Below are 14991 nucleotides of genomic sequence, written 5' to 3'. Positions count from 1 at the left end.
CCCTTTTGGAGGAGAGAGGATCACAGACTATGTACATTTTTGACCCACCCAAGCCCACCTTTGGGAATGTTTGGGCACCTTTTCCTCCCACTTGGAGGAGAGAACAAAGACTGAAGGAGTTACCAGGACTGTACTTTCCCCCCATCTCAAGTTAGCCAACAAGACCAAAAGTAGCCAGGGGATCCAGCACGCTGATTCCTGGGGTTAAATTCACTATTTTAAAATCCATTTGTAAATTTTACTTCTTGTAGCTGATGGTTCAGCTTCTGTTTTATATTATGGATGATTTCATTGCCATCAAGGACCAAATATTCATCATACTCCACCCCTTCATTCTTCCTTTTACCAAACAATACTTATGCAATATTTCAGCTAGTCAAGGTTGTTCTAGAGATTCCTACTGCTGCCATCCCTGTGTCAGAGTCCCTAAGACCACACCCAGATTCAGTGCTTTGTGAGAAGACCTTATCAGACTCGGGGTATAGTCACACTGAGGGCTAAGATTTACTACAGTGAAAGACTAGGGAGGAAAATCAGTGAAGGGAAGAGGCACATGGGAAAAGTCCGGGAGAAACTGACACGAGTCCTGTCCTAGTGGAGTCACACAGGATGAAGTTCATTCTCAGCAAAGAGTTGTTGATTGTACATGTGAAATGTTGTCTACCTGGGAAGCTCATGAGAGACTCAGCACCTAGGATTTGCACAGGGGCAGGTCATGTAGGCACCTCCTGGCATATACCCAAATTTTAGACCCCTAGAAGGAAGCAGGTTTAAGCAGAGACCACATTGTACAAATAGTTTAGGCACTGTGAGGCCTCTTATCAGGGAGGGGTGGGAGCCCTCCTGAGATCCAGGTTCCCAGAGGCCAGCTGAGGGCTACCTTGCAAGCCAGCCCTTTCTAAGGACAGTGGTATCAGGCCTGCTGTTCTTAGCTCTTTTCTGCATAGTATCATAATTAAAGTTTGTTAATTTCTCATTGTTAGACATTTAGGTGGTTATCCTTTGCTTTACTATTCTAATAAAACATGTGATGAGTATTTTTCTAACTTAATCATTTGCTTTTTTTGGAAGAGGGGGCATAATTCCTAGAAGTAGAGTAAATGTCTCTATTGATCATTCTATATCTTTTATATCTTCTGATACTTTTCTTTAATTAAACATTTTTTTTAAAGTTTATTTATTTTGAGAGAGAGAGAGAGGGAGGGGCAGGGAAGGGCAGAGAGGGAGAAAGAGAGAATCCAAGCAGGCTCCACACTGTCAGTGCAGAGCCCCGATGTGGGGCTCTAACTCACGAACTATGAGACCATGACCTCAGCCGAAAACAGGAGTTGACTTCTTAACCAGCTGAACCACCCAGGTGCCCCTCTTCTGATATATATTTATATATTTGGTTCTCCTTTTATCTTTTTAAATTCTCATCAATAAATCTTTCATGGTACTTATTATATTGATAATACACTATACACTATAGATTCTTTAAAATTATTTTCATCAGTCCTTACTAATTTTTGAAAAAAGTGTATTAAGGGGTGCCTGGGTGGTTCAGTGGGTTAAGCACCTGACTTCAGCTCACGTCATGATCTCATGGTTCATGGGTTTGAGCCCTGCATCGGGCTCTATGTTGACAGCTCAGAGCCTGGAGCCTGCTTCAGTTTCTGTGTCTCCCTCTCTCTCTGCCCCTCCCCCATACTCTGTTTCTCTCTCTCAAAAATAAACATTAAAAAAAAATTAAAAAAGTGTATTAAGATTAGGATATTGTAACTACTTGTTGGCTCACCTGCTGTTTTTGATGCTCTGATAGGTCCTAGTTGTGATAATGTTGAAGAGGATATGAATGCTTCTGCCCGAGGAGCTTCTGCTACAGTTTTGGAAGAGACAAGAAAGGAAACAGCTCCTGTACAGCTGCCAGTTTCAGGGCCAGAACTGGCTGCCATGATGAAGATTGGAACCAGGGTCATGAGAGGCGTTGATTGGAAATGGGGTGATCAGGTACTCAGATTTGATTTTAAACACATTAGCCACACATTAGTCACCATCTTTACTTGCTTGCTCTTAGTGGGTGGAATTGGAATATATAACTATGTTAACTCAGGGCCTATGCAATTGACAGATGATGTAGTTGTGGATTCCTGGGCAGGTGAATAGAGTCAAAACAAGTAGAGAGTATCAGTGGCTGTAGGGGCACCTCAAGCAGGATCATGTATTTAAGGAGTCATGGCTGTTTTTAGAAAACTTACTGGCATGGGCTCAATTTGAGGGGGAGCCTAGAGTAGGAGCAGGAGTAAGCAGGAAAGAGTAGACTTCATCTTATTAATAGTGTTCTAAAAGCTGTGAGGCAGAAAAACCCAGGTGCTGAGAGGTGGTGGCCATGTGCCCAATTAAGTGCCCCACCCTAGCAGTTTCAGGTGTGCCAGCTGGGTGGTGGCCACCTCTCTGTTTCTCCTTGTGGCATATCACTCCCAAGCTTCTGTGAGGTCTCACAAGGAGAGATTGTGGGGACTGGTGTCTGTGTTATTACCGTAGTCACTAGCTAAGGATAGTGCTCACCTTCCTACAGTGTGGTAGCATTCTGGGCACCTCTAGGTTTTCTCAACCTCACTGTTAAGCATGGGTCTTACCAGAATCATTTCAGAAGTGTCCTAGAACAGGTAGCAGCATCCTAAAAACAGCTTTCACTCATAGACATGAGAGACGGAGTCTCCACTCTAGGTTCCAGAGAGAAAACTGAAGAACAAGAGGAAAACAGGAGATGCTGGTGCTTGTTTCAGGTTTCTGGTATTTTGAAGCCCAATGGAGGGATCGAGCCAAGGAATAGGGGCATCAGGACTAGGCTTGAAAGCCTCATCTCTAATTGGTTTAGGAAGGATGCTGATTGATGCAATTCTTTTCCCACTTACCTCTTTGGTAAAGGAGTATAAGCCAGTTATTTCCTGATGTTTGATTTAAGGTGATGATGTGAGCTGTGCATGGTGCAGGTGGGTTTGGAGCAGTCTGTGGGCACAGTAACACAGCAGTCCTTACAGGCTTTGTGTGACAGAACAGGCGTGGGCCCTCTTAACTGATCTTTGTTTTGGCTTCCTCAGGATGGACCTCCTCCTGGTCTTGGGCGTGTGATTGGTGAACTTGGAGAGGACGGATGGATCAGGGTCCAGTGGGACACAGGCAGCACCAACTCCTACAGGATGGGGAAAGAAGGGAAGTATGACCTCAAGTTGGCGGAGCTGCCAGCCTCAACACAGCCCTCAGCAGAGGACTCGGACACAGAGGATGACTCTGGTGGGTGCCTTGGGGCTGTTTAGTCTGGGGCAGCTTGGCAAGCTGTGTGCTAATGCTAGCTGGCTGTCCTTTTCATCTGGAAGTGAGAACAGTGTGTCAGAACTCACCTGCAGACAGTGCTCTGTAGTTTTGGACTTGCCCCTAAAGGTTCAGTTTAAATAAGCCCCAGGTAATTCTGATATAGGAGTTAAAAGCATGGCTCTGGTAACTGGCAGCCTAGCTGGATTTGACTCCCTTGCTCCCTTTGGGGACAGTCCAGTAAAGTTTGGCACTGTAGGGCTTGCTTGCTATGTCTTTACCTCTAGTGGACCTTCTCATTTGGCTCTGAGTCTCCTGTGTGAGGTAGTGAGTCAGTGCCTGGTGGACTAGGAATAATGTGGAATTAGTCAGTACAGTATTACCTTAAGGAAACCAGAAATGAAAATTTGGAGTGAACCCAGAAAGTTAAATCCTATCTAAGTAAATCCAAGGTTGTGGGAGGAGGACTTCATGACATTTTCCAATGTGTCCAAAAGACTTTGGGATGTATGAATGAAACTTCCCATGGCTGGTCTTGGTGAGACTGTCAAGGAGGCCTGGGCTGATTCCTGGGGCTCAGGTGCTAGCTGTATGCACTGCATGGTCAGGCTTTGGAAGTCACGTGTATGGTCAGGAGAAGAAACCTAAGAGGCTGAGCTCAGTAGAAGATGGGTGGTATGGAGAGTGGAAAAGGCTCTGCTCCATCCATGTCACTTGTGGGGGCCCACGCCCCCTCAGATGTAAACAGATGACGCCTTGTGGAGCTGTTGGGAGTAACATATGTGAAACTTGGAGTCATGCTTAGTTGGTCAGGGCTGGTTTTGTTATCACTGCGTCTGAGCACACGATGTCTAGGCCACTTGTCCCTCCTCCCAGTTCTCTGTCTGGGGTCTTCACTCAGACAAGTCAGAACCTGAGCAGAGCTGGCTAAGTGACAGAACTATAGCTTGGCTGTCACGTGCCCCCTTGTCAGAAAGTCAGTGGCTTTGACACATGAGCCTCTGCTTCCCCTCCATGGAGCAGGCACTTCTATCTTCATCCAGGGCATAGCTAGCTCATCAGCAAGCAGTTTTTGACATTTGATAAGTTGTCTTTCTAAAAGAATAAATCCTTGTAATTGTTTTAGTGCTTCTGAGCCATATGTGGAGATTGCTTTAAAAAATTAAACTGTAATTTGGAAGGCTTATTTTCTTTGAGGAAGGTGGGGACAGAGATGATTACGGTGTTTAGTGTATTTTGAATTCTTTTCTTGTAAAGAGCTACTTCCCTTTCCACAGTAAAAATTGTGATATTAAATTCCTTAAAAAACTGTGTTATGAAATCCCTTAAGTTACATGCAGGGATATTTTCCAGTTCTATTTGGGAATATAGCTTCTTATTTTGATACTTTTTTCCAGAAGCTGAACAAATTGAAAGGAACATTCATCCCACTGCAATGATGCTTACCAGTACTGTTAATTTACTACAAACTCTTTGTCTCTCTGCTGGAGTCCATGCTGAAATCATGCAGAGTGAAGCCACCAAGACCCTGTGTGGACTGCTGCGAATGTTAGTGGAAAGTGGAACGACGGACAAGACATGTATGCAATGAATAGTTGTGGCCTACAGAGTACTGGGGCTATGAATTTGGTGTGTGTGTCAGTGAGTGTGAGCATGTGGGTGAGTGTGCGTGTGTATTAGTGTCCTAGGGCCACTGTAACAATTTACTGCAAACTTGGTTAGTTTGTTTGGGCTGCCACATCAAAGTACCATACACTTGGGTGGCCTAAATAATAGAAATTTTTTTCTCCGTGTTCTAGAGGCTAGAAGTTCAAGGTGTCAGCAGAGCTGGTTCTTTCTGAGGGCTGTGAGGGAAGGATCTGTTCTAGGCCTCTCCCCTACCTCCTGTAGTTTGCTGGCAATCTTTGACATTCTTTAGTTTGTAGATTACTGACCTCATATTTACCTGTGTGTGTTTGTCTCCAAATCTCACCTTTTTATAAGGTTACCAGTCATAATTGGATTAGGGACCCACCTTAACCTAGTTTAAGTTCTCCCAAACAAATTATATCTCCCCTGGACCCATTTCCAAATAAGGTCACATTCTAAGGTACTAGGGGTTAGGACTTCAACATACTGATTTTGGGAGGCAGGTAGGACACAGTTCACCCCATAATGGAGTTATGGAGACCACATTTTCCAACATCAAAGATTTTTGGAGACCAGAAGTCTAACATCAAGGTGTCAGCAGGGCTGTGTTCCCTGCACAGACTTTAGAAGAGGATCCTTTCTGTCTCTTTCAGCTCTGATACCTCCAGGGTATCTTAGCTTGAGGCCACAGCACTCCAGGCTCTGCCTCATTTTCACATAAAGGACTGCCCTGTGTCTCTTTATGTCCTTTTCTGCTTCTTTATAAGGACTTTCATTGGATTTAAGGTCCACTCTGATCCAATACAGTATTATATCAATCCTTACTTTAAGGAAGTACATCTGCAAAGAGTTTATTTTCAAATAAGGCCACATTCTGAGGTTTTGGATGAACATGAATTTTGGGGGATACAGTTCAACCCACTGAAATGTTTGCATGAAAATGTGAATATGTCTAAGTGTGGAGAGAAGGAGTTGATGGAGTGGGAGGAGTGAGTGTGTGTGTATGTGTGAGAGTGCTTGTGAGTATGGGAGAGTTTGTCTCTGAGTGAGACTGAGTATGTGAGTGGCTACAGGTGTGAGTGTGAAATGGGGAAGGGAATGTGTGTGAGTAGCTGGGTGTGTTTGTGAGTGTGTGTGGTAATTATGAGTGATTGTGTGTCAGTATATCAATGACTATGAAAATGAGTATGTGGGATTGTGGTAGGGTGTGACTGTGAAAGTTGATGTGTGTGTGTGTCTATGTGTGTGTGTGTGAGTGTGTGTGAGTGTAACTGAGTGCAGGCATGAACTTGTGTCTGATGGCGGTGCCTCTGGAAGCCTAGAGAGCAGGAGGGCTGGGCCCTGGCAGGCGGGCCTCTGACAGAAAAGAGTGGAAGCCCCTGGGTACCCATGAGTGGAGACCTGGAAGCCAGGAGGAGCAGACAGGGTCAGTTGCGTCCGTCAAATTGGATAAACCTCATGAAAGCCTCCTAGTCTTGTTCTATTACTGCAGACTTATTAAAAATCCAATTGGATTGGAAATTTATGGTGCAGATTAAGTATAAACAAGATCATGGGAGATATTTATTATTATTATTTTTTTTAAAGTGTATTTATTTTTGAGAGAGAGAGAGAGCACACGTGTGCGCACATGTGTGCGCGTGAGCCAGGGAGGGGCAGAGAGAGAATCCCAAGCAGGCTCCGTGCTGTCAGCAAAGAGCCCTTTGTGGGCTCAAACTCATGAATTGTGAAATTATGACCTGAGCTGAAATCAGGAGTCAAACACTTCATCCACTGAGCCATCCAAGTGCCCTGATGATATATAACACGTGAGGTTTTAAAATATACAAGATGCACTCTAATAACTGCTGTTTGAATTGTGAATCATTTTCTTACTGCCTATAAATAATAAGTACATGAAACTCCTTAATTGGTTTGAGCTACTCATGTACTTTGAAGGTTTTAAAAGTGTTGTAAAATGTTCCTTTACTAGGGTTTTCTCTCACTCCTCTCATTTTGAATTAGTGAAATTGTAGTATATTTGTAAAGTAGGCTATTATCGAACATAACACGGTAAGTACATTAAAAGTGTAGATTGTGCTGAGTATTTATTTCTAGAAATTTGGTGCCAAGCTGGTTTGTTTCACTGTGGCAGCTTCCCCAAACAGGCTGGTCTGCCGGGAGCAGCACCGGAGCTGGTGCACGTTGGGCTTTGTGCGGAGCATTGCACTCACGCCACACATGTGTGCTGCCCTCAGCTCCCCACAGTGGATTGCCCTGCTCATGAAGGTTGTGGAGGGACATGCACCTTTCACTGCTGCCTCGCTGCAGCGACAGGTAATTGTGCTGCTGGGATGATGCTGTTCAGTGTGAATTTTGAAACTGTGCAATCCCCTTAAGAGGTGGCATCAAGATACCAATTCTCCCAGTCATCATAATTAGGTGCCTGTACTCAATGAGTGCAGAAAAGAACTGGAACTAACCCAAAGTAGATTTTCTAGTGCAAGGGGCTGAAGTCCTTGATTATTTTAAATTGATTTTAAGTTGCTAAACTGTAGTTGACTTGCTTTTCTTTGAAGTGATAAATCCTACCAGCTTCTCTTATCTGCTTCATAGGAGTTGTAGTATAATTGTCTTCAGAAGAATTAAGCTGAAAAGAATTATTTTTTAATTAAGTGAATATCTGCATCTGTAGTGTAGCTTTTTCCAACTCCTGATAATCTATATCATTAATCAACTTGGGTGTAATTATCTGGTTGTAAAATAATGGATATCTGAATTTTCACATGATTAATTGCATTAGAGGGACAAAAAAAAAAGAAAATAAAAATCTGTTATCTCTTAACGTAAAACCACAGATTATGGTTTTCTTTAATGTTTGCCGTTTTAAATTGCCTTTTGTCAGATCTTAGCTGTGCATTTACTGCAAGCAGTGCTTCCATCATGGGACAAGATCGAAAGGGCAAGGGACATGAAATGCCTTGTGGAAAAGCTGTTTGGTTTCTTGGGCAGCTTGCTCACCACCTGTTCTTCAGATATCCCGTTCCTCAGAGGTGGGCCTCTCTCCTTACTTGTGTCCTGGTTCAGTGAGTAGGGCACCATGTAGCTCCTCTCTCACATGTCTCTTTCAGAATCTACTCTGAGGCGGCGGAGGGCACGCCCACAGGCCTCTCTGACTGCCACTCATAGCAGCACCTTGGCAGAAGAGGTGGTGGCACTGCTCCGCACACTCCACTCCCTGGGTCAGTGGAACGGCCTCATAAACAAGTACATCAACTCTCAGCTCCACTCTGTCACCCGCAGCTGCACAGGAAAGCCACCAGAGGGGGTGGGTGCTGCGTTTTCATATCTGTTAGTTTTTCTTTGTAGAATGTTGATTTCACTTTTAAATTATCTTTTGAAATGACATGTATTTTGTTTAAAGATATTTTAAACCATATTGTAGTGGAAATAACTATTGAAGAAACTAGTATAAAAATGAACTTGGCTTAGTTATAAATGTGTAAGAAACAGGCAGCACCCTTGGCTGTCTTCTTCAAACTAGCTGTCTGTCTGCATTAGGCCCTGTTAGAGGATTACTTTCCTGACTCCGAAAATCCAGAGGTGGGGGGCCTCATGGCAGTCCTAGCCGTGATCGGAGGCATCGATGGTCGCCTGCGCCTGGGGGGACAAGTCATGCATGATGAGTTTGGAGAAGGCACGGTGACTCGCATCACCCCAAAGGGCAGGATCACTGTACAGTTCTCAGACATGCGGATGTGTCGCGTTTGCCCATTGAATCAGCTCAAACCAGTAGGTGAACTTGTATTCAGTTACTTGGTAATAAGGCAGAGGAGTTTTATGCTGGAACTGAGTGCTAACATTAGTGCTAGAATGAACTTGATTCTTGTAGTTCATGCACGCTGTCTAGGAAACTATGCAACCTGAGGAAAGCCATATGTCTATCTTCCCTTGTTTGCTTTGTGTCTGTGATAAATAGGGCCTGGTCTCATGGTGTTACACAAATTACTAGTTCATGTCTTATTTTAGCCCCCAAAGACATAAAAGGGTGTTAGCAACATAGAAGGTACTGGTAATTATGTTTGTTAGTTTTAATTATCTTAAAATGTAAATTTATGAAATCTGACTTTTATTGAACAACTCAACTTTTAAAGAAACCTAAAAGTGATTCCTTAAAAAAATGACCTTTCTTTGTAAATGCTTATTTATTGTGTTGAGTGACATGACTTATGTAGCAGCTGCTGTCATCTTAAATCTGTGAATTAAGGATGTATAGGGAAAGAGAGTCATTTATATTATTTTGATGTAATCTAAGTATAACCTGACTGTATTTCTATAAAATACTGTTTTTGATTTATAAATGAATACATGCATGTTGTAGAAAATTTGTAATGCATAGAAAATGCCTAAAGAGATAATCATCACCAGCCTGACATAATTATTATTGATAAGTTGTTAAAAAATTAATTTAGGTTATGTTTACTATACATATAAGTCTCTATTTTATCTTTAATGGAATATTTTAAAATTATTTTCAGATATAAAAAGACTTACGATATGTATATTTTAGAATTAAGATTCATGGTTTGATAATTTTTAGAACGTTTCATTTGCTCATTCATTGGATGGACTTTGAAGGTTTCTATCTTCTTGCTTTAGCTCCCTGCTGTGGCATTCAGTGTCACCAACCTCCCCTTCACAGAGCCTATGCTATATGTCTGGGCTCAATTGGTAAACCTTGCTGGAAGCAAACTGGAAAAACACAAAGTAAAGAAGTCACCTAAACCGGGTTTTGCAGGTCAGTACATGGTACTTCTTGGTGAAACAACTACAATCTTAACTGGTATTGCTTGGACAATGTCATTTTGTGAGAGCAAGTTCCTGTGACTGTCAAAGTCTTTGGGTTTCAATGGATAGACTATTTGTTGAGTTATAGTGGACATGAAAGCTTGAATGTGGTGATAAGAGTGTGTAGTACCAAGAATGACACCATGGGGAGAGTGGCGTCTGAAGAATCCCTAGGTTCCCCCCTACCCCTGCCCCATGCTCCCCGACTTTCCAGTGCCAGCATTTATTCTGAACAAACCTTTTGAAGAAGAATCTGTGTTTTCTCTCCCCCCTCCGTTAACCCTCCAGCCATGGCTCTTTAGTTCAGTTGCCTTTTAGGCGCTTTGCTTCTGGCCTCATCAATGCCAGACCCAGTAAGGCCTGCATGTTTAGACCTGCCTTGCTTCATATCTATAGACGTTGGGCTAAAACAAAGGTCACCTGTGCTTAAAGCCTTCCTTCCTTTGGTCTGGAATACTGCTCCCTTAATTTTCCTTACGTTGCCACTTGCATGTTCTTTGAAGAGTTCTTCTCCTTGACTATTCTTTGCACATTGGAAATCTTTGTGAGTTTCTCCATAACTTTTGGCTCATTGTGTCCACTCTTACTGAGCTTTTTCACCCATTTCTCCCCATTCCTGTGATTGCTGCTGCAACATTTATGATAGTGATCACCTTTAACTCTGAATATCCAGTTCACATTTCTGGCTGGAGGGCCATGTGCATGTATAGCACAGCATGTTCAGAATTCTGCTAACCTTATCCCTTAGTCACTCTTTCTCTTCACAGTGAATAAACCTGGCTGCCAGGCAGTCAGGCTTGATGCCTGAGAGGCACCTGTGATCCTCCATCCCCTTCCATCCTGTGTTGCTGTTGGCTGTGTTGCCTTCTGTGGCCTCTGACATGCCCTGCTGGAACACTGTTGCCACAACTATAATCCGGCTGTACTTGTGGTCTGCCTGCATTTTGTGGCAGCTTAGTTTCCTCCTCAGTTGGCTGTCAGGCACCACTGCAGTCATTTGTTTAGATAAGACTCCAGGGAGTGCCATGATCTTGTTGAGTTAGAGAACTGTATGTTGTGACTATCAGACAAAATCATCCTGGAGGAGTGTTGGCAAGAAAAGGTGAAGATATTTTGTTTGTGACATAGATATCTGCTTGAAATTTTAGCAATATGGGAAACATTGATTATGCTAATAATAACTGACATGGATCTAACTTTGTTAAACCATTTAATTCTCACCCTAATCCATCAAGGTAGCTGCGTGGGCAGCAGGAAAAGGGGAAGACCCAGGGGAGGTAGAGGATACTTATCCAGAAAGGCAAGTCCTTCATTATTGACAGTATTTGGCATGTCCAGCTAATTCCTACAGGGCAGGTCATTGTTTGTGCCACTTTACAGGCATGGCACTGTGGTGCAGGAGGCAGAGCACTTTCCCTAAGGCCACACAGCTGGTGAGGAGAAGAGCCCAAGCAAGGTGTGCCGTTCCTGAGTCCTTTTCTCCCACAGGACAAGTAGACCTGGAGCTGCTGAGGTGCCAGCAGTTAAAACTGTACATCCTGAAGGCGGGCCGTGCACTGCTTTCACACCAGGACCAGCTTAGGCAGATCTTGTCTCAGCCGGCTGTTCAGGAGGTCACAGCTGCTCATACAGGTATCTTTTTAAGGAAGCTGTTATAGATATGTAGGTATATTCCTATATATAGATATATAGGAATGCAGGTACTCCCATAGAAAACAGGCAAAAGACATGAGCAAGTAGTCCATAAAAAGGGAAATAGAGATGGTTTTTAAATGCATGAGAAAGATGTGTAACCTGGCCAGAAATTGATGAAGTGCAAATGACTGTGTCATAATCTTATAAGACAAAAGATCCATCGTTCCATCTTTTATGCCTACCACCAGAAGACACCTTATCACTTGACACAAAAGCAATTCTCTCACCTCCATGGCCTTCCTTTTTCAAATACACTTATACCTCTCTAGTAGACTTATCATCCTGAATATCAGACCTTACCATACAGGTCCCTGCCACAGCTCTAAGTCAGTCTTATGTTTCACCCTGGTATTCAAGGCATTCTATCACATTCAAGGATCTGATGGGAAGGGAGGGAAAACAGTAAAACAGTGGTGTCCTGCTTTGTTAAAGTGTGGCTCATGGACCAGTAGCACTGATGGCACATAGGAGCATGTTAGACACGTAGATTCTCAGGCTACACCCCAGACCTAAGAAATCAGAGTTTGCATTTTAATAAGGCCCTAAGGTGGTTCATACATATCTAAAGTAGCACTGCTTTAACACATTGCTTGTGGGAATTTAAGTTGGTACAACCGACACTGAAGAAATGTTACACTTTAAAATACATGTGTATTAGAGGTGCTTGGGTGGCTCAGTCGGTTGAGTGTCTGACGTCGGCTCAGGTCATGATCTCGCGGTTCGTGAGTTCGAGCCCCGCATTGGGCTCTGTGCTGACAGCTCAGAGCCTGGAGCCTGCTTCAGATTCTGTGTCTCCCTCTCTCTCTGCCCCTTCCCTGCTCATACTGTGTCTCTCAAAAATGAATAAACTTTAAAAAAAAATTTTAAATACGTGTGTACACACGCACACACATCTGTATCTGCATCTCTGTATCTAGCTCTGTATCTCTCCTGGGAGAGTCATCTTGTGGGAATTTATCACATGAAAAGGCATGAAGATATGTGTTTACGGATGCCCATTATGGCTTCTTTGTTGGTATTGTTTTTAGGTTGAAAACTGGAGACACTTTTATGCCCATTATTAGGTGGTGTATCCATACACTGGAATACCAGCTGACTTTATTTTCTTTAGACTTTTCTATATTTCTTCAATTTTCTGGAATAAGCTTATATTACTTTGAATAGGAAAAAAAAGCTATAAAATATTTTTTGATTATCTACTCTTAAAAAAGATGTGCTAAAGTATTATAGGGAACAAGATAGTCCTTGTTTATGACCCCAAACTCTCTGGGGTCAGAGTGAAAAGAGAAAATGAATGCAGATGCAGAAATGCATCTGCAGATGGCAGATATAATGAATACAGGTTATGATGCCAGTGCACTGTGAAATGTGTAATTGTAGTTCCACAAGTGTCTTGGGGATACAGGTGGCTGAGGGCTGGGGAGGGCAGCTTCTGAGGGGTGTGGCAGACTTGAGGTGCAGCATGATGAAGAAGCTCTATTTTGGTGGAAGAGACAATAGGAGCACAGATGTATCAGTGAGTATATAGGAGAATGTTGAAGTGCTTCACTTTGCAAGGAGCTCAGGATTTATTGATGAATGTGGGGCAAAAGCTGGAGAGGTCAGCTGAATTCATGTGATAGAATGCCTTGAATACCAGGGTGAAACATAAGACTGACTTAGAGCTGTGGCAGGGACCTGTATGGTAAGGACTGATATTCAGGATGATAAGTCTACTAGTGAGGTATAAGTGTATTTGAAAAAGGAAGGCCATGGAGGTGAGAGAATTGCTTTTGTGTCAAGTGATAAGGTGTTTTCTGGGGGAAGACATAAAAGATGGAAAGGTGGTTCCAGTAGATCATAACCTGGTGGTTTTGATAATAACCTCATGGGAAACCAGTGAAAAGTCAAAGATGGCTGATGTTTCAAGCTTGAGCTACCGGGAGGACAGGAGGGAGTGCCTCTGATGAAGATTAGAAAGCCTAGTGTAGTGTGCGGTTTTTTGTTTCTTAATCTTAAGAGGGTTTGTGAATTTAATTTTAATGTGCTGAGTATAAGGTAAATCTAATGAAAGTGCAGATTTATTCTGTATTAGACAGTAGGGACCTTGGAAACTATCCATAATTATAGAAGATCAGGAAACCAGAGACCAGGGAATTGGACTGACTGCTCTCTGGTCACCCTGATGAGTAGCTCTGTAGGAACTGAATCAGGGTTACTATCTCATGGTTGGGACAGAGTAGGGGCTCCAGATAGCTCTGTAGAGTAGGGCTTGACAAATTATCATGGTTACCTGTTTTTGTAAAGTTTATGGGAACACAGCCGCACCTACTTATTTACACGTCATCTTAGGCGGCTTTTACTCTTCAGTGGCAGAATTGAGTAGCTGTGACAGACCATGCAGCTGATAAGCTTGAACTGTTTACTCTCTGTCACTTCAAGAGAATGATTTTCCAACCCCTGGTCTAGAGAATTAGTTGAAGTTGTCACCAAACCAACCAGTGAACTCAAATGGTGAGTGGGCTCCAGGCAGTGGGACTCAGTGGGCCTGTGGCAAACAGGAAGTGCTAAATGCCTCACTCAAAGCTGCTCAGAGATTAAAACAGACAAAAAGATGTTACCCTGACCATACAACATATCTGGAATTGGTGTCAGTTTATGGTCTGAACAAGGGTTAGCAGGAAAAGCCAAGGCTAAAAATAAAAAGGGAGTGTTCATAGAAGAGGTTTCTGAAGCAATGAGTATGCACCAAGAAAGAGAAGGTATAAGAACTGGACAAAAGGCAGAAATCTGGGAGGTAGCTTTTTTTTTTTTTTTTTTTTTTTTGGCTCTGAGGAGATAGATGAACCAATAAAGGACAGATGCCAAAAAGCAGGGAGTGGAAAAATTTTTAGACTAATTTTTGATATCTGAGCCTTGAAGATTTTGATCACCTAGTGCTTGAAGAGGTAGAGATCATACTCACTTTAACATGTTCAGTGCAACATCTTTAATAGTAAAGAGATGTTAGGAGTTGAAAATGTGATGTCGTGCATATTTTTTTTTTTTATATTCAGATGATGGAGCAGCTGCATCCCCTGACCTTGGGGACATGTCTCCTGAAGGGCCACAGCCTCCAATGATCCTCTTGCAGCAGTTACTGGCCTCGGCCACCCAGCCATCTCCAGTGAAGGCCATATTTGACAAACAGGAGCTAGAGGTACGGTAGCAGCCTCTGCAATTTTAATCTGGTACACTAAATTTGGAACAATTTTTTTCCTAGATGTGTATTTTCTTAAGGATATATTCTGAATTTTAAATAATATGCTAAAATAATTCTTATGACTAGTTAGGCTTTAACCATGTTTGTCATAGAGCATTATAATACTAGTTAGAGGGGGAATGAGTTGAAGTTTAACCTTATTTTGAATATATGTGAATTCTTTGAAACAGTTAATGAGATTCAACATGGGTCAGATGCTCAAATATTCATGGCATGATCTTTTTCTAGGAAATAATTGTTATTGAAGGAGCCCATTAGACCTTGGAATATTGCACTGGCATGTTTGTTCCACTCACTGCAAAGGC

At 42.7% G+C, this 14991-nt stretch overlaps 1 protein-coding gene across 7 annotated transcripts in view; it reads left to right on the top strand.

Moving 5' to 3' along the window:
* Positions 1 to 14991, top strand: part of HERC2 (HECT and RLD domain containing E3 ubiquitin protein ligase 2) — a 273658-nt gene that overhangs the window by 145560 nt on the left and 113107 nt on the right. For 6 of the 7 annotated variants that reach the window (XM_045448942.1, XM_045448938.1, XM_045448941.1 and 3 more), the window contains 10 exons: positions 1802 to 1989; positions 3084 to 3276; positions 4692 to 4874; positions 7058 to 7239; positions 7808 to 7955; positions 8034 to 8230; positions 8464 to 8694; positions 9562 to 9700; positions 11239 to 11382; positions 14481 to 14623. In XM_045448942.1, coding sequence (XP_045304898.1) covers positions 1802 to 1989; positions 3084 to 3276; positions 4692 to 4874; positions 7058 to 7239; positions 7808 to 7955; positions 8034 to 8230; positions 8464 to 8694; positions 9562 to 9700; positions 11239 to 11382; positions 14481 to 14623 — 1748 coding nt within the window. The remainder of the gene's footprint in view (positions 1 to 1801; positions 1990 to 3083; positions 3277 to 4691; positions 4875 to 7057; positions 7240 to 7807; positions 7956 to 8033; positions 8231 to 8463; positions 8695 to 9561; positions 9701 to 11238; positions 11383 to 14480; positions 14624 to 14991) is intronic. The other variant, XM_045448940.1, reaches the window with a different exon arrangement.

Source organism: Leopardus geoffroyi, chromosome B3 (genome assembly GCF_018350155.1).
Source record: "Leopardus geoffroyi isolate Oge1 chromosome B3, O.geoffroyi_Oge1_pat1.0, whole genome shotgun sequence".
NCBI classification, from domain to species: Eukaryota; Metazoa; Chordata; class Mammalia; order Carnivora; family Felidae; genus Leopardus; species Leopardus geoffroyi.
Note: the sequence above shows the minus strand (reverse complement) of the source record. Positions and strands in the feature narration are given on the sequence as shown.